At 35.3% G+C, this 20834-nt stretch overlaps 1 protein-coding gene across 1 annotated transcript in view; it reads right to left on the reverse strand.

Annotated features, from left to right (window-relative positions):
• ADGRB3 (adhesion G protein-coupled receptor B3) overlaps positions 1-20834 on the reverse strand; it is an 880035-nt gene that overhangs the window by 161418 nt on the left and 697783 nt on the right. Inside the window, exons 18-20 of the mRNA XM_040261415.1 lie at positions 11466-11592; positions 9749-9852; positions 5779-5881 (exon numbers count right to left, since the gene is read on the reverse strand). Of these exons, the coding sequence (XP_040117349.1) occupies positions 5779-5881; positions 9749-9852; positions 11466-11592 (334 nt within the window). The remainder of the gene's footprint in view (positions 1-5778; positions 5882-9748; positions 9853-11465; positions 11593-20834) is intronic.

The following is a 20834-nucleotide window of genomic DNA, read 5'->3' on the forward strand; positions in this document are numbered from 1 at the left end:
TACACAAACTATATAACAAAAATATGACAACATAGGAGTGCCATTGCCTTCTCCGGATAACGATGAAGTAAGCACCAAATATAGGAAGAAAACTGTGTACAGTTTGTGACTTTTAAAAACTGCTCCAACACAGTTTTTGTATTTTTTGCAAGACTGAATTAAAAGACATGGCCTATTATATAATTCAGTGGTCTAAACATAAAGAACTAGGAGAGAAATTCCTTCCAAAGAGTGATAAAGATGTGTCTGCATATCTGAAATAATTTGTGAAGCTTCCCTTGACCTGTCAATGAGACCTTCTGCTAGGTCTCCTAGATCTCCTGGGATTAAAGTTAGTATCTATCTTCACCCTCTCACATTTAACTATTATTTTTTAGAAAAAGGATGTCTATTTAGGATGTCTTTAATTTATTTGATAACACTTGGTGTTCTTGGTATGATACTATATTGGTGCCTGTAATTTTAATCTTTAATTCTAGGAGCTGTCTAGGAATGCATAGAACAAGGTGTTCAGCTGGCCTTGTATTTGAAAGGGTCATACTCCCAAGTCTTGCAGAGTCAGCTGTAAGACCATGTGATTTAGGTAGATCTATCTACAGTCAACCAGAGAAGGCAATGGCACCCCACTCCAGTACTCTTGCCTGGAAAATCCATGGACAGAGGAGCCTGGTAGGCTGTAGTCCATGGGGTCGCTATGAGTCGGACACGGGAATAAGCGACTTCACTTTCACTTTTTACTTTCACGCACTGGAGAAGGAAATGGCAACCCACGTCAGTGTTCTTGCCTGGAGAATCCCAGGGATGGGGAAGCCTGGTGGGCTGCCGTCTATGGGGTCACACAGAGTCGGACACGACTGAAGCGACTTAGCAGCAGCAGCAGCATCCATAGTCAACACTTCAATTATGAGCTAAATACAAAAGATTGATCTTTACTGATAAACTAGTGTCTAGGCATTTATTATGGTGGATGTATCAATGGCTTCCCTTTGGTGAACATAAAGGTATTCAACATATGCAGATGAGATATTATAGCTAAACATGTCTTAATCTAAATGGACTGCATGGAAGGTTCCATTTGTGCCTATATCCCATACTTTTTAGAGATGAGGCCCACAGTTTTACCCCAGTTGTACTGAGTCCAGACACTGGGTTAGGAGGATTTCTGATTGAAAGATGCTGACTAAAGGCACAGATGCCTGCTTCTAGAGTGTTGCTCTGTCCACCTCAAATGAGGGTGCTTATAAGATGTGATCTAAGTATCTAAAATGACAGAGACACACAGTTTCACTGTGTTTACAGAACAGGTTTTGCTCTTGATTTGCTAATAAATGTTTATCTAATAAATATCTGACTGTCTGATTCAAATTAGACTTGGCTTGCTTTCATTATAACCTGGTAGTGAGTTTGTGGTTGTGGGGAGAAGCTCTCTCTCAGAATCTTCTTGGGTGTTCACTACTATCTAACCAAAAAAACAATTTCGCTAATTTTGGCTTCCATCAGCAAAAAGAATGCTATGAAATGGTTAATATGATAAATCATCTCAAAGTGTTCTAGAAAAAGGTAGGTATACATTTTTGTGATTAAAAAAACTATTATTTGAAAATATGTTTCCAAAATACTAGGTCCAAAATAATCTACATGGCTCAACAGAAAACATTTGCATACTTTAAAGTACAAAGGAAATTCTAAAAATAAATAACATTTGAGTGATAAAAGAACATCCTGGTTGAAATTTAAAATGCACAAAGAAATCAAAGGGCAATGACATTTTATGAGATAGCTTGAAATACAACGAAGTCAGTATAATTACATTTTATCACTGCATTTTAAGAAGAGATATAAGGAATTGCATTTGATTCCTCTCTCTGCTGCCAGCAATTGAATCTATAGTTCAAAGATTTGAATACATCATATTTTAAACAATGGATCATTTCAGCTTGTTTCTATCCCAACTCAAAAGAAGGCAGAGATACTCAGTAGTGAGATAATTGAATCAATTATAATTTGGAAAGCAATTCAGAGAAAAATCACAGTCTGACAGTTCAAAACTATTCTGGACCTCAGCATCAAATACAGGTTTCTACAAAAACTACCCATGACACCTCTCAGAGGCAATACCAAAGAACCTGTTCATCAAGGAGCCCTCTCAGATGTTTCCAAGTATGGAATGGTAAAGCATTAGTCAGAGCTTATCAGGGAAATAAAAGATAGGAATTTGATCAATTATGAAACACCCAGGGCAGTGATGGGATCCTTCACACAACCTAAAAAATATACTGTACTCACTGATCATGTATTACTTTTTAAAAATATTCTTTTGGAGTTTATACAGATCATAATTTCATACAGATGTTTCATTTTGCATGTTTTCTTTTAAATAATCATTGATCTCCCAAACAAATACAGAATTGTAAAGTAAAATAAAAAATAAAATAAAATTAAATTAAATTAAAAAATAAATAAATAAATAATCATTGATCTCATAACAGTGAAGCAGGTACAGCTTTTCACAAACTGCTATTTCACATAAAAAATAAAGTGTTTACTTTTTAAAAAATTTACAAGGAAATCACATTTGACCTAGCTAGATTAAATTAAAAAAGTAAATAAAGTTTTCATAATAAAATTCAAAAAAAAATAATAAAGTAAGGTCGATTAAATTGAATTCCAGCATGTGTATCATAATCAAATATACAATTATTTCCCCTGGAAACCTGATATTGTTGAGAGTGATTACGAATAAAATCCTAGTGTGTTACATTTTTCTTTCAAAGTCACTCCATAGTGGATTGTCCTAAGCTAAGAAGATCATTTATTCAGACTTAATAAAGCAAAATTAACATAACATGAGAAAAAAACCAATAATTTTTCATTTTCTTCATCATCACCACCACTTACCACCCGCTCCTCCCCACAAGCATAAACAACTGTAGGAGTAGAAATCAGCACAGTCTGTCTGGAACAGAATCACCAGGATCCCAAAATCACATAGAATCTATTCTGCAAAAACAAAACTATGCTGACTTTTTTTTTTTAAACCAAGCCCAATGTCAGTCATGCTGCATAATCAGAAATGAAAAGTAAAATTAGACTTGTCTTATCTTGCCTTTGATGTTATAATAATCACAGATATCCAAAAGACATTCTAACTAAAAAAAAAAAAAAAAAAAGAACCAAAAACACGACATTGAGAAACTGGAAAAGCCCAAATGGGCAAGTAGAATGTAATTTCTCAAGACTACTCTAGTTTCTAAGTATTACTATGATTTAGACCTATTCAACATAGCACTCACTTGCTACATGTAGCCACGGAGCACTTGAAATTCACCTGGTTCAAACTAATATGTACTATAAGTATAAAATACAAACCAGATTCTGAAGACTTTATTTAAAAATGTTTTAAAATATTGTACTAACATCTGAAAATGTTACTTATGTTAAAATGGTCATCTTTTGGATATACTGAGTTAAACACATTATTAAAATTGATTTAGCTTATTTACTTTTACTTATTTTAAAGTGGCCACTAACATATCACTATCAGATATGTAGCAGGCATGCGTGGCCAACACTGTGTTTGTATTGTACAGCAATGATCCAAAAGAAATAGACAATAACCATTACAACATGTAGAAAACCTCGTGGGAAATTCTACTAGTCAAACCATTTGGCTCAGAACTTGTAAAAACTTTGGCACATAGTATAAAACAGTTTTTACAGCATATTTCCTACGGAAGACCATGATGTTGGGAAATAAGAGTGTTTGGAGGGTAAAACATGACAGAAAGGGAGGCTCTGGTGGGAAAAAATCCCAACTTCAAACACCAGCTAAAGCTAACTCTAGCTCAACTTTTTCTGGTGCCCAGATTCAGTAGGTGACTTCTGCTTCAGAGGGAAACTCTCTTTTTGCAGGGAGGTTCAAGGATGAAGAGTTAAAAGAATTATGACCAGATGAGAACAAGTGTAGGAGTTCTTCTAAGATCCTGCTCAGGGAACAGTAAGAACAGGGGTGAGGTGGGTGATGATTGCCTGCTCAGCATTCTTGGGCTTCCCTAGTGGCTCAGCTGGTAAAAAATCCACCCCCCCCCCCCCCCCCCCCCCCCCCCCCCGCAATGCGGGAGACCTGGGTTCAATCCCTGGGTTGGGAAGATCCCCTGGAGAAGGGAAAGGCTACCCACTCCAGCATTCTGGCCTGGAGAATTCCATGGACTAGTCCATGGGGTCACAAAGAGTTGGGCATGACTGAGGACTTTCACCCCACTTCACTTCCAGGCCCCTGTGGGCAGGTGTCTCCCACGCTACACCTGCACCTTCCCCCATCACTGCCCCTCTCTCCTGTCCTCCCCAGCTAGTTTGAGCCCACCCCACTGCCCTGTGCCACCCAGCGGCCCCTTGGCTGGCTGCTTCTCACACTTCTTTCTCCTCTCAGTTTCAACTGCACCTCCCTCACTCTGGCCTTTCTGTCTGACTTTCCTTTTCCCATGCATTTCTTTGCAAACTTATATTAAACAGTCAGAAGGGAGACCTGAAATATATTTTAATAGACGTTGCATTTTCTTATCTCATCAAAGGAAAGAAATGGGGGGGGGGGGTTGGGAAACAAACCCTAGGCACTGAGATACATGAAAGGTGGATGCACCTTCTACTTCTGCAGGGCCCCTTGCTGAATGCTTATTTCTGTTCCCTGTTTTGTTTCTGTCTGACCCTTCACTGTCTCCCAGTCTTCCTGCAGCCCAAACAGAATACAGGTCAAAACAAATCATCAGAATCATCTAAGTAGTTTTCCAGGACTCTCAAGACCTGAAATCAGTTCCTTTGAGTGGGAATCAGATTCTGAGGAGTGCAAGTTTAGTAAAATAATAAAACTATTCATAATCTTCTGATGTTGATGTCTGTCCTACAAATACCTAATATATTAAAAGAACCAACTGAAAAGTATATTGGATGTTCCAAGAATGACAGGGTATAGGGAAAAAAATTTCAATTATTGACCTTAGTTTTAGTATTTGAAAACAATTAAGAACAGGCCCAAATTGACAAATATTATCAAAGTATTTTTAAACATGATTTCTTTGAGATTAGGGTCATTTAATTTAAGATTTCTATTAGTGGTTTCTTGGAATGTGTTTCAAAGTCATTTAGTAAAAAGACTGATAATCATTTCTCAAAACACATGGTTATTTAACTCAAGTCATACATTTTTACATTCTGCTGAAAGTGATTATTCAGTTAAAGAACTACAGTCCTGTTTAAGTATAAAACTACTTTTTGGTTAAGTTAAATTTTTTTGAAGGGTATAACATGTAGAGTCACTTTCATCTAATGTTCTCTTCGATTATTGTCTAAAAAGGCTTTTTGGTGGATTTTCAAGAGCTATGTTACACTTGTTAGCAATTTACAGTTGAATTTAGGAATCAAAATGTTAATAAATTAGGCCAAAACACAGGAAATCTGATTACAATTAGGATAATGAATTAAAAATTCTTGCTTTTGATGTTTCAAAGTTTTGAACTCATAGAGCTTTGATATAATGTTTAATAAACACATATTTCTACTATTATAAACAGCCTCTCAATCCCCAAGAAATTAAGTCAAAGGCATGTATTTCTACACTGGAATGCATAATACTTTTATTCAGAACGAGATATTTTTACTTTTAAAAATAATTTTGTCAGAAATTCCCCATTTTATTATGAAAAAAACATTTAGATTATCAATAAGCAACTTTAGGTCACAACATAAACATAGAAAGAGAAACAAAATCATCACCAACCATACCTTATTATGTGTCTGAGTCTGTCCAACCAGGATGAGGATGTTGGATGAGATGATAGACAGGCAGAAGTTAATTAGAATTATGGACCTCTCAGAGCGGATGTACCTAACCAGAGAGATAAAGAGTGCCCAACTTTAAAGTTCAAAGGAAAGATGAAAAATTCTCTATTACACAAATTGGCGAAACTCATCCAGAAAAAGATACACTAAGCTGCAGGCTTTACATGAGAAAACATATAAAAAACAGTCATTTTTAAGAAAGATTATGGCAAAAACCACCACAATATTGTAAAATGATTAGGCTCCAATTAATATAAAGAAATTAATTTTAAAAAAGAAAGATATTTCTTTGAGACTTAATTTTATAGTGACATGTGATATCCAAAAGACCTTTAAATTTTCTTTTCTTTAGACCTTAGTGTAGATAACATGGCATTTCTGACAGAGGCTAAGGTGTACCTCTGTTATCACCATACATTTTTTTTTACTAGAAATAAAAAATTTCTTTGAACTATGTAAATTAGTATAAGAACTTTTACTATATATGTATATATAATATGTTAGTTATCACCAAACTCATCAATGGGTAAAACTCTAGAACCAAAAAGAAAAAAAATCCACACAAATTCTGAAATATGCCCCCACCCTCGCACCATTTACTAGAAAGATGCCATTACTTTCATGAAACCACATTTTCATCCACTATGTCATTATCTCAAGTTTTTTTAAGTACTTAGGTTGTTACTCTTTACATTTTTCTTTTCCTGAGTAATTGTTCCAAACCAAGAAAACAAAAAAGGAATCTTTATTGCTAAAAACTAACCCAGTCCACAAATTATTCATCATTAGGCTAGAAAATTACTTGGCATCTGCCATATTTTACCCTTATGAAGAAGAGTTTATATATGATCTGTCACATAATTTTTAAGTGCATCAAGAATGTTATTCATGGAGAAAACTGCTCAGAATCAAATGTTCTACCAGCTGTTTACCCTAACAAGGTAGTAGTTATTTTGCTTTCCTGTACCCAGTGGCAAATCACTGAGTGACAGTTAAAAAAAAAAAAAAAGATATATTTGTTATTGCTGTGCATTTGAGACTGTTCGATTTGTATTAGAACATGAAATCACTGTCCACAGCAGTCATGGGCTTCCCTAGGCAGGGTTACATGGGGGTGCGAGAGAGCGGGAGACACTTTAGAAAGTAAAATCTATCAAAGTTCTTTCTCTCTGTTGTGAGGAATATGAAGGCAGAGGCCCTACATTCCACCACATAGTTCAGAAAAGAGTGCAGAACAGAAACAAGAGGATCAAAAAAATATAAAAAGCAATTTTTAATATAAGAGAAACTTACTTTCTTCACAGAACATAGAAGGAGCCTAAGTTGACTCTTAATTAAAAAAGAAAAATGGGCTCAAGAGTAGGTTAATCTTGTCCTTGCATCATCAATATCTAAAAATATAATAAACCACACACTGGGATACTGAAAACGTCATCAAATGTTAAGTTGCTTCTTATTTTGTGGGTGGGACATGTATCACAAAAAGTTTAAGGACTACACTGACTCTTTATGTGATATTAAAGGCTTCCATGACACCACAAGTACATAGATATTATTTAAAAGTTTTCCTTGATATTTAGTCAGTAAATAGAAGAATCAGGGTCATAAGGACCTAGACTGACCAACCTGCAGAGTTTTTCCATTTTCATTTCCATTGTAGTATTGTTGCCTTAAAATTTTATTAGTTATCTCAACTTTGAAAACTTTTTATAAAAATGTTTTATGTTTTAAACAAAATTTATGAATGCATCAATATATGGGCTGAAAGGACATGCTCAGTTGCTCTTTGATACAATAACATAACTCCACAGAATATATTTGTAGGTGGAGAGAATGTCACAGTGGATTCATTTTTTGATGAACATTTATAATAAGCTATATGAGATACCAACAAATTTCAAAGTAGTAATTATACATAAAATAATTCTGATGTTCACACATTTTATATATCATTAGGAAAGCAAAAATTATAAATCTCTTAATTAAAAAAAAGGCAGTTGGATCCTGAGCATTCATGTATAAGAGCCACTTAATATCAATAGTTTTTGAATCTTGAAACTTTTATCAAATTATCAATATTACTTCAATTCTTCTACCTGTAGACAATAAGCTGATGGCCACTAACCGTTAGGAATTCAGGTTTATGTTGTTTCTGGGTACTGTCTTTTATAATTCTAAGTGTCATGTCAAAATTGGGTAGATAATTTCAGTTGGTAATTTCTGGAAAACTCTTACAATAGGTGATTTTCCTGGATTTTCTGTACTACAGAAAACTTTACTAGGGACTAATTAATCCCATACTTCTTGGATAAACTTTTTATATCATTTATACCAGCAGTGTTTGTGCTAGCATTAGCCATATGTGTTGAGGTATGAAGAAAAGGTGGAACTGGTGGTTGAACTCTATGCAATGAGAAATGAAACTTAGTCCTATCTCAGTGAGTATGAATTATGATACTACTGATGAACTGTGATACTATTACCTAGTATCCTGGCCTGTAAACACTGCCTCATTTCCTTAGAAGAACATTTTAGGCAACAGTGGGAGAGAAAGGCTTCTTTCCAGTCTTTGCCTGTCTTGCTCTTGTATTATCACGACAATGCCTGATTGACTGAGCCCTGAACCCAGGATTCTACTGTCTACTATGCTATGCCTAGACCAAGCATCTCTTTCATTTCATAAGATTGATCATAGATTATTATATTGTCTTTCTTAGCATTTCACTACCCTTCATGGGAAGGCAGAACTTCTGTTACATATCTGCACCAACAGACCAAGAATGTATACATACTTTAGTTTTGTATGAAGCATAAAAATTTTAATACCTTTGACAATATAATATCCTGGACAATTAACTTTTGTATTCAAAAGAGTAAAAAATGTAACAGAAAACATTTTTTTTTCCAAAAATATATGTCAATCAAATGACCTTTCTTTAATAAATTATAATTAATTTTTGGACAGAATTGTTTTTTTATATTCAGTAAAAGATAAGTAGAATACTAGGGCTAGCAATCTTTGCAATTTTAATATTTCAGATATTCAAACAATAATATGCAATTATCTATTTATTAATATAGCAACTGTTTTTAGAATATTTTTAACTAATAAAAATGGATATAAAAATGTTTAACATTTAAAAATTTATTGGGAAGTTTTGTTACATACTAGCTAACAATATGTCAGTAGACACAGTAAGCCTTACAAGTCTAATATTCTCATTAATAGAATAAGAACAAATCTTAGGAAAATACTATATTTTTATATAATATCAAGCAGATGCAATTTCATATATTATAGAACAGTATTTTTCAATCACTTCCTCTTGTCTATGTATTTTTTCTGACTTCTTTTAATCAGTTTGTCAAAATCTGACTTACTGGAAACATTCAACCAAGAAACCTTTTCTAAAGCTTTATGGTATTTATTATGTTAATATATTAATACTATAGAAGATTTTACTCATTGTCTGGGACACATTGACTGTATATGTTTAAAACAAGAATTTGTGGACCATATTTCTATAACAGAGAAATTAATTTGACTGTATCAATTAAACTCTCAAACTCAGTAGCAGTTGGGATAAATAGGAACCACACATAGACTGAATTTGGGGTATGAAGAATACTTGGGGATAAGCAACTTGTTGAAGACTACCATCATTTGAATTGAGTGTGTGTGTGTGCTTCGCTTATTTTCTTATCATAGGAAAATATAGAGAAGAAATTAAGTAAACACTTACTTAGCACTTTTGAGTTCATTTATTATAGTTCAATCAAAGCAATTATAGCTGTTTTAAAGGTACTTTTTTCAGTAAATCAAGAAAACGTGAGACATATGATAGTTATCATATTCTCTGATTTAACTCTGAAAAACAGCACTCCATTTGAAGTGTGTTAACTGATTACATACCTCCATAACGCTGCGTAGACAACTGCTAGGGTGACCAAGGCCAAGCAAGAAAGGCCACTGCCTACGATCAGGGTAACTGAAGGTGTACTAGAGGATTCCATGATCTGCAAATTAAACAAAAGAAGCACACAAGAAAGAGAGAGAGAAAGAGGATTTTAAAATAAATTAAAATAACTTCTAAACTCAACCAAACTATCCTAACACTCAAAAATAGCCAATATAGTTGTTATAGTAACCAGATAATTACCCAGTAACCACTCTGTTCACATATTCTCAACCCCTAAAATGACTAATTCTAGCTACTCCCTCTCTCCCACTGTGAAGTAATGAAGGCCTTAAGAGTTTTCAGTGCTTGATTGTGGCATATACCCACTTACTGCTTTCTAAAATAAATCACTGAAGTTACAACTTGGTCAGCATTAATGTGTTAAATTTTCTCTAGCTGATATTTGAAGCAGTATTCATTTTTCTTCAACTAACAACAGTTCAGTTATTTCACAACATGAGTTTTTAGCGAAATGTACCTTGATCCTCCTATTTACAATGTATTATGTTATACAAATCTGGTAACTAGATATTGAAAAATGTTCAAACTTTCTGACTTTTGACAACTTTGCTTTAAGTCAAGTATCCTCTCATTTAATTTCAGTAGCTTGGCCTCCTAGAATACAGAGGAAAATCAAATTTCAGATATACGACCTAGAATATATTTTGTGATTCTTTTTTCTGTGAACAAAATATAGAGTTAATTTTTACAGTCACATCATTCTCTAAATATATGACCTTGAAAAGTAAAACCTTATATATATTTTTAAAATGTATAAAGATCACAAGCAGTCACTGACTTGAGAGATTTCTTTCTTCAGACACTAACATGGTACTAACTAGTAAAATCTACTGTTTTTTCGTATTTTTAGTATTGGAAGTTTAAAGAAATATACTTTAAGATCAAGTGTGTTTCAAATCTTAGATATGCACAATGAATTTTATAGATATTTTTGGTTATCAAAATAAGTAAGAGTGATGCATATTTAGGCCAGATTTAGACAGAAAGTCACATTTATCTTAATAATATTTCTTACCATTTCAATTTCTGAAATAATTTTTCAAAATACCTTTGACGAGGATATTGTTTTCTTTCAGACAGTTTATACAGCTGCCTGTTTCAGAAACTAGTTCTGTAAACCTATATACTTCTAAGGAATGATTTTACAGTTTCTGATAGTCCATACTTTCACAAAAACTTCATTTAATGTTTTAAAAATAAATACCCAAGGACATCCCAGAAAATCTGTACTGAAAATATCCAATGCAGATATGCAATGTGTTTGGCTATAGTGTCTGGGGTCTTCATTCTACTACTAACAGTATCCTTACAAATCCCTCAGAACAGATTTCGAGTTCTAAAATAAAGGTTAAGCTGACAATTATTTTTATTTGAAAGTTTGCAGCATATTAGCAATATGATTGGACTACATACTTAAAACTATACTGCAGAAATTTCAAGTTAGAAGACATAAAATTGAGTAGAATTTAGTTATAGCACATCAGCTAGATTTCATTTCACCAAGCCACTGTAGCTAAGGAGGAGACGAACCCAATTTTGCCACCCTGCAACATTTTCCATTTCCCCATTTAAAATGCAGTTCCCTGGAGAAACACTCTCCACAACGTCCCTGCCTTTGCATTAAAGCCGTGTTTTCCCTTTGTTACTTACTATTTCTCTAGGTTGCTGAGCCAAAATGGCGAAGGTAGAGAGACGATCACATAAGCATTTCGTATGGGATGCATCGGTAAGCACAGTTTTACATCCCTGGGTGGACCACGTTCCCAAAGAATCGTTCCTGCAAAGTGTAGGGGGAAGATCGGGATAAATATGCCTGACGGCCAATTCCGTAAAGAAGAAAATGCAGTTTAATTGAGAGAATCGTCTACTGTAATTCCCGTACAGGAAAAAGGGGGAAAAAATCTACTTGTTGTTGAATAGGACGTAATTTAGATGCATCTCCAGTAAGGCAAAGCGAGAGTGTTTGGAGGAAGCAGGCGGGCGGCGGTGCAGCGTGCAGAGAGCTGTCCAGCGCCGGAGGTGCTGAAACCGGGACTGACTCTGTCCAGCCCTCTGCGAGGAACGGCGGCAGCGGCGGCGGCACGAGCAGCCGCCAGAGCGTTGGCAGCCACTTCCTATGCTCATCGGATTGTTTCAAACACTCAGAGTGTAAAGAGCCTTTTCACATTTCATACCAGCTCTGATTCCCGTCCCGTATTTTTGGATCGTGAATGTTGGCTTTTAAAACGAGGATTTCTCTGAAAAGCCTGCCTAAAAGGTTAGATAGCTCGTGTTGGGTGATAGAATCTTCTCCGCTGTTGGTTAGGAATTTTTTTTCTCTCCCCTTAGAATTAGCTGCTGTGAAAATTTCACCCTGGAAATGGGAAGCAGCAGAAGCAGCAGCGGCATCAGCTGGTTCCGACTCTCATTGCCTTTGCCTGGTATCCAGGGGAGGGGTGGGTCTCAGACAGAAGCTTCCCACTCCACACTTCACTCAGCCCAAGATCCTCTGAAGCCCTTGACATTGCTCCCCCCATCCCCACCCACCTCTCTTCCCGGGGTGGGGCATTAAGCATTAAGCTAACCTGGAGTCTGCTACAACATTTAGCAGAATAACTCCACCTCAAAGTCTGGTAGGAAAGGGGAAAGAGGGCCTGCTTCAATGTTCCCTTTCGTGTAGCCATTCAAAATTCTAAAGCATATGGTTTATTTCCCACCCCAGCAGAACAATAAAAATGGTATCAACCTACGCCTTCTTGAGGGGGTTAAAGATGGGGGAGAATCCTTCCACCCCCGACTGAACTACTCCACAAGAAGAGGAAGAAAAAAAAAAAAAAAGCTATGGAGTTCAACCAATCAACTTGATTATCATTACACGTGTTATATACTGAATGCACCAATTGTCACCTCCCCTCCCTCAGGCATGGAAACTCTCCGACTAGCAAACCTGTGTGTGTGTGTGCTTAAATTTCAAAACAAGTTACTATCTATGTTAAAAATGACTCTAAAACTCCAGAAGCAGAACACATGGCTTGATGTTAATTTTGATAAGGTACTTTTTATTTCACCTACTCTATATCTCTGAATGCCTAAAGCTACTGGGCTAAATATGAATGCAGTCTATTTTGAAGCTATTTCAATGACAGAGGTTTCACTGTGATAGCTGGACCTCCAGGTTGAGTTGTAGAATATAATTCACACTCTCCCTATTTTGGTATTTAGATGCAACATCTGTTTAACATTCATTAATTTTATTTTAATATTGATTTGATATCATTAATATTCATTACTCAAAATACTGTTAGTTACAACTTTTTTTAAAAAGAAAGAATAGACTATATTTGGGAAGAGGCACATAAAAAGTATAACTAAGTTTACCTGAGTACTTCTAAGTATTAGCCAGCTAATATGAGTTAGTTAAAAATTTGGTAGGTCTCTTTTCTTTCTCATGATGTCATAGAACCATATATATATATATAATTGACTGTCTGTCTCTTATATCTTATCTTCTTGTGACAAACAGTTAAGGCCAAATAAAAAAATGTTTATCTCAGTAGATTAAAGTTTAAAGAAGAACAATACATTTAAGAGAATCTGACAATTTTTAAAGCATAACATTGCATTATTCACCCTGGATAGCAGCTTATTCGTCCTGGAAAGCAGTATATCTACTCTCAAAATGGAGTCCAATACTTACACTTTTCACATTATGTAGCTATGAGCAATAAACCAAAACAAAGTCTTAACCAGGAAGAAAACTTTACTGCAAATAAGACCTCATATGAGACAAAATGGCATGTTTATATTTAGGTAGCGAAAGCTTGTTTACTCAAGAAAATGTTAGCTATCACTAGCCTTTGACTGTCAGATATAGTCTATGTTCAATACTCTGAAGATCATGTAAATTTTATATGACATCTTTAGAAAAGTAGGTCAATTTACTTTGCTGTGTATAATAATATAGTGCTGACCTGATCCAGCCCCAGGCAAAACTGGGAAGTAAGTGACACTGGTTTCCATTTTTTAATCTTTCATTCTCCCCAAGCATGAAATGTTTCTAATCTCACTGGGCCCCTTTTGATGGGTCCCCTCTTAAGGTTACATAACCTCTTGTCCTTAGTTTTCTTTGGAATTATTATCCCTTTGTTGACATTATCTGATTAAACTAAGATAATAAAAGTGACTGAGTACAGTTTGATGTGTTCTCTTCAGTTTAACACAGTCATAAAACACAAAATAATGCATCTGATGGCAGAACATCAGAATATGATCAGATGGGTAGGAGTGAAAATTTTGATAGGTGAGGGGTAACTAGAAACTTCTATACTTGGTCACTTCCAAGAGTTGAGTAATAATAAGTGTGATGCCATCAGATGTTAAATTTTATATTGTTTTATAAAACCTCTTGATGTTATAAAATCACTAGCATACACATTACTATTATTACAAAAACCATATATGTCACCATATTTTCAAACAGTTCATAGCTATTCTGACTGTACAAAATTCTTTGAAAGAATGGCACATGTATCTGATTGATTTCAGGGAGACCTTGTAAAACAAATTGTTATGGTGGTAGAGATAATGTGAAGCAAAACAGCTTCCTTAGTCTGCACAGAACAAGATTTTAAAACACGTGGACTGTTCCAGCCGTCACATTATTCTTCTAATTTCAGAGATTTGCATGCCATGATTAATGGTATAACTGTGAATTATTCTTAGTTATTAAGTGTACCTTGTCATCAATGGGGCAAGCAAATACAATGAAATATGTATGAACATTAAAGATATAATAAGACTAACAGACTGAGGATGTCAGAAACAAACACAAAATGGTAATACTGAAAAATTACATCTTTTTTTTTTCATAGTGTCTTTTCTGGACACTAATTTTTTTCAAATAGTTTTCAAAAAAACTAGGCCTGCACATATAACCACACATTCTTTGTTGGCTACACCTACATTCACCCATGTTAGCCATTAGCTGTCATCTGTACCTCTTTTCCTTCTTCCTATTATTAGGCTGGATAAAAGAAGAAGAGTCTACCTGTCCCAAGTACTTGAAAGTACACACTCATAAGCACAGAATTCTGTGACAATATAAGACACCAAATCTATTACTTCCCAGCATACTACTTATTTGAGGCCTTTCCCAGTTTTCTAAGAGTTTATATGATATTTCTCTGGATCTGAATTCATTGTTGGGTTCTTGATTTCATGGGAGAATTAAGTAACATAGCATACAATTATATTCTTTAGCATTTAAGATTAAAGAAAAAGATTATCCATTCACTCCAATGAAAAGTTGTTAGTAAAAAACTTTATAGCAAAAACTCACAGTGACACATTTTAAAACTGTGTCAAGAAAACAAACTTGTATCTTTTGAAATACCAATACAGCTAAATATTCCTCTCAAATCAGTCTTTTATAAACTGTTTATACTGCTTCATGGTACATCAATATGTAAAGTGTTTATCATGAATAAGTGATACACTTTGGGAGGTTTATTATAAAATCTCAGGATTTTGATGGTCAGTTTATTCAAAATCAAAATAGCTACAATATCACTTCAATTGGCATGCTTCAATTCATGGGGTTGCAAAGAGTTGGACACGACTGAGCGACTGAACTGAGCTGAACTGAAAAAATTAATACATAGCTTCTGAGTACACTGTCCTTAAAATGTGTGTGCACTGAAGGACGTGTTTCCCAATAATGATCATTAATGTCTAAGAACTAGGTGAATCTGTATCACTTTTAATGTATATGCTACACTCAAATGTATATCTCTTTGTATAAATTATTCTCATAATAAAGAGATTTTGGAGTGAGTACAGATAAGGAAATGTTCTCAGTTTTGAGCAGAAACAGTCTTTGAGGATAGTTTCCAGGACATTGGAAATACTGAAAAATTTGTTATCTCTAGCAACATTACTATGTCAGAATACAATGAATCATAAAATTAGGAAGTTTTGTGAGAAGTAACCTTAGTGATCACCTACCCCATTGGTTTTCAACATTTATTGCATATTAAAGCCGTCTGGAGACCTTTAAAAATTAAAGTCTGAGGTGGGGCCTGGAATTATTTCTTTTCCCCAGATGATTCTAGTGTGCAGTCAGGGTTGAGAAGCACTGATCTATCCCAAACACTTACTTTTACAGATGAGGAAAGTGAAGCGCAGTGAACCTAGGAAGCTTGTTGAAGGCACAGAGTGAGACACAAGGTTGTCTTTCTCATTCCTAGAGATTTTTTTTCAATATTAAATTTTAGATGTAATCTGTTTTAAAACAGAATTAATGAACAGTCCTATGAAGTATAAGGTCTGCACATCATGTTATCTACACTTGCAAATAACATGGCCCTTGTGTAGTGGTTTTTACCAAGTGTGATTTATCAGTGGATGAATTTAGCTAAAGACAGATTATCAAACTGTTGTGTTCATCTTGTTTTTTAAGTGAAATATACTATGACATGTAACAAACACTATTTTATATCCAGTTTTTCATGACAGAAAGCACCTTTCATATCTAGTGAGATCATTTATAGTTTTGGATGATATAAAAGTTGAAATTCCAAATACTGAAAACATGATAATAAGTAAAAGTAATAAGCTCCTTTTCTTTTTAAAAGTGATATCCTCTGTATTTAGGTTCAGTAGGAGATGATTTAAGATTTCATAAATTATCATAATGGCTGCATACAGTATTATATACTAGTATACACATACATATATAAATAATTTTTACTGTAAAAAGAATAAAAACAACATAAAACATTAATATTTCATTCACCGTCAAGAAATTTAGGAGTGAGTAAGGAAGAGCACTTATCATCCACTGCTGAACCTGAAATTAGTAGTGACTCCTCCATACCTTAAATACCACCAGCATCCCAATTTTTCACCTCAGTTCAGTTCAATCGCTTAGTCATGTCTGACTCTTTGCAACACCATGGACTGCAGTATGCCAGACTTCCCTGTCCATCACCAACTCCTGGAGCTTACTCAAACTCATATCCATTGAGGTGGTGATGACCTCCAACCATTTCATCTCCTGTTGTCCCCTTCTCCTGCATTCAATCTTACCCAGCATCAGGGTCTTTTCCAAGGAGTCAGTTCTTTGCATCAAGTGGCCAAAGTATTGGAGTTTCAGCTTCAGCATGAATCCTTCCAATGAATATTCAAGAATGATTTCCTTTAGGATTGACTGGTTTGGTCTTCTTGCAGTCCAAGGGACTCTCAAGAGTCTTCTCCAACATCACAGTTCAAAAGCATCAATTCTTCCACACTCAGCTTTATAGTTCAACTCTCACATCCATACATGACTACTGGAAAAACCATAGCTTTTGACTAGACAGACCTTTGTTGGCAAAGTAATGTGTCTGCTTTTGAATATGCTGTCTAGGTTGGTCATAACTTTCCTTCCAAGGAGTAAGCATCTTTTAATTTCATGGCTACAGTCACCATCTGCAGTGATTTTGGAGCCCAAAAAAATAAAGTCTCTCACTGTTTCCATTGTTTCCCCATCTATTTGCCATAAAGTGATGGGACTAGATGCTGTGATCTTAGTTTTCTGAATGTTGAGTTTTAAGCCAACTTTTTCACTCTCCTCTTTCACTTTCATCAAGAGGCTCTTTAGTTCCTCTTCACTTTCTGCCAAAGGGGTGGTGTCATCTGCATATCTGAGGTTATTGATATTTCTCCCAGCAATCTTGATTCCAGTTTGTGGTTCATCCAGTCCAGCATTTCTCATGATATACTCTGCATATAAGTTAAATAAGCAGGGTGACAATATACAGCCTTGATGTACTCCTTTTCCTATTTGGAACCAGTCTGTTGTTCCATGTCCAATTCTAACTGTTGCTTCTTGACTTGCATACAGATTTCTTAGCAGGCAGGTCAGGTGGTCTGGTATTCCCATCTCTTTAAGAATGTTCCACCTAGATATGAACTAGTTCCAGGAACACCCTACAGTTAGATTTTCCCAACACTTCTCTGTGCCTATTCATGCTTTCTGTCCAACACTAGAATATTAGTTGATAAATTCACCTTACTTTATTTATAAAATTAACACTCTCCATGCCACAATAAAATATTAGTGCTTTTGAGAACTGTACCCTGTATGAATTTGAATCAGTGACCTACCACTTTTCACTTGCTGCTGCTGCTGCTGCTAAGTCACTTCGGTCGTGTCTGACTCTGTGTGACCCCATAGACGGCAGCCCACCAGGCTCCCCCATCCCTGGGATTCTCCAGGCAAGAATACTGGAATGGGTTGCCAGTTCCTTCTCCAACTCATGAAAGTGAAAAGTGAAAGTGAAGTTGCTCAGTTGTGTCTGACTCCTAACGACCCCATGGACTGCAGCCTACCAGACTCCTCTGCCCATGGGATTTTCCAGGCAAGAGTACTGGAGTGGGATGCCATAGCTTTTCACTTAGTAAGGACTTAATGACAACTTTTTGTTCAGTTAATTTAACAATCATTTATATTTCAAGGGATAGATTTTTAATACTTTTGGACCCAGACAGAATGTCTCAGCTCCAAATCATCTGCTGTCCTTCAGCATATCCTAGAAATGCAATCTGAAGAGTATCAATGAATCTTAATAGGCTTTTCTATTTGCTTATGGTCATTAAACATCATCCATTGATAAATTCTGAAAGATTTGGCATCTTGCAGTGATTATGCTCAATCCAGCAGTAAGGCCTAAGTCTTCACTAACTAGTCAGTAAGTATTTAGTGAGTGTTTTTCGAATACCAAAGTGGAAGACACATACAAAAAAACAATCTAACATTTTCTTTCCTAGGAAAGTTGACCTTCTGGTTGGGAAGACTATACAATCCAAGGATGTTTTCTGTCTGATTAGTTTTACAAATTGTTCCAAAAAATGCTTCCAGTACTGCCCTTCTAATTTAAGGCACTATCATTTTCTCTTGAGATAGTATTATTTATTATTTAATTTTATTTAATAACATTTATTATTGGGCTCCCTGTTCCTTCCTTGCTATCTACTCTCAAGTTCAATTTCAACACAGCAACCAGAGATACTATTGACACATATGTGAACTTTTGTCACTCTGTTAAAAACTCTCTCAATGGTACTTCTCACCTCACGTGGGGTGAAAGACATGCCCATAAGCTTGTTGTTTCCTCACCATGGCATTTTTGTGCTGTGAATTCTCAGGGCCCAGAATGCATTCCTCAAAGACAGTCATGTTGCTGATTCTCTCACATCACATAGGTCTCTGCCTTTATGTCATCCTTTCAGAGATGTCACTGACTGTCCAACTTAACATAGTAACTCCTCCTCTGTAGTAGGCTAAAATTAGCTCGACTCCTATACAGTTCTTGTCATCAAGAGGTGGAGGTTTTCCTTCCTCTTGCTGTGAATCGTGGTAAGCCTGTGACTTAATTTGGTCAGAAAAATGCAGTGTAAATGGTCTGTTTGAGCTGAGGGCTCAAAAGTTCTTATGGTTTCCAGCCTCATCCTGAAAGTCAGCTTTCCTGTGGGGTGGCACAGGCTAGCTTCACTGAGGGTGACAAACCAGCACCAACCACCAGGTATGTGAGTGAGCCCAGATTACGTCATCCACCCCTAAGCAGAGCTATTTGTTTACTGTAGCCTCGTGAATGACACCAGATGAAATTGCAGAAGAACCAACTAGCTGAACTCAGTCAAAGAGCTGAATCATGGAATTATGAACAACATGAAACTAAGCCACTAAGATTTGAGGTGGTTTGTTATATAGGATATGATGCATTACCCAATACTTTCCTACATGCCTTGCTCTTGACATTATTATTGATATACTGTTGTCTGTAGCATTTAACACATCTAACACATTTATGTATGTACTTTTTAATTCACTTTTTCCTATCTTTGCTCACTAGAATGCAAACTTCCAGAGAATAGTGATATCTATACATTCATTTGTCTTCTTAGATCCTAAACAGAGCTAGACACATAGCAAGTGCTCAATAAATATTTGTTGAATGAATACCTGGTATAGATTTTGACCTAGAGTAGCTGGACTTTCTGACTTCATCACTTCATTTCTCAACAAATATTATTAATCTTCAAAGACATTCAAACACTGTGCTAGATTATTTTATGGCCGTACAGATTTCCACTTTGCCTTTTGGAGCTTGAGAGCTTCAGTGGTAATTATTTTGCAGGTGTAGTATCATTGCCATTTTGTCATAAAATACACATTAAAATCAAGAATATGTTGCTCTTGAGGGTGACTGAATATCATTTACAAGAATGGTAGAACCAGTTTTATTTCCAATAATGGTATTTGTTAATTTACTTATGTTTAAAAGTGTGGTAAGAACAGTAGACATGCGAGGCACAGAATACACAGCTGACAATAGCCAGAATGTCGTACACAGATCTCTGGAACTTAATCTTTTTGGATAACTGAAACTTTACCCCACAGAATGTAAACTCTCCATTTCCTCCTCTCCCATCTGCTGGCAACCACCATTTCCAAAGTATAAGCAACAAAAGCAAAAAAAAAAAAAAAAAAAATGACAAGTAGATGATATAAATAAACAAAAATCTGCTTAACAAAGGAAGCAAGAGAGTGAAGTGGCAGCCAACAGAATGGGAAAAAATACTCTTGAACCACATAAATGATAAGGAGTTAATATGTAAAATATATAAGGAACTCTTACAAATCCAGAGCAAAAAGAAAAACAATTAAAAATGGGCAAAGTAGTATCTTTTTTGTTATTTTGTAAACTGGAAGCACTAAGAGTAGAAAGGAGTATGGGAAGTAATACTATTAAAGGGAATCAATCTACTGGCTTATAAATATGTATAAATATCTTCACCATGATGTATTAATAACTAAAGGTTAAAATATGCAAGATGCCATCATTAATTAGTCAATAGGCAAATAAAAATAACCATGCTAATGAAAATAACAGCTAACATTTATTGAGTGTCTATTCAATGTTAGGTGCTGTGGTGGATACTTTAAACACATTTACAAAAAAAACCTAAAATGAAATATCAAGGTTGATAGTACTGACA

The sequence above is a fragment of the Oryx dammah genome, unplaced genomic scaffold, assembly GCF_014754425.2.
Source record: "Oryx dammah isolate SB20612 unplaced genomic scaffold, SCBI_Odam_1.1 HiC_scaffold_19, whole genome shotgun sequence".
Classification (NCBI taxonomy): Eukaryota; Metazoa; Chordata; class Mammalia; order Artiodactyla; family Bovidae; genus Oryx; species Oryx dammah.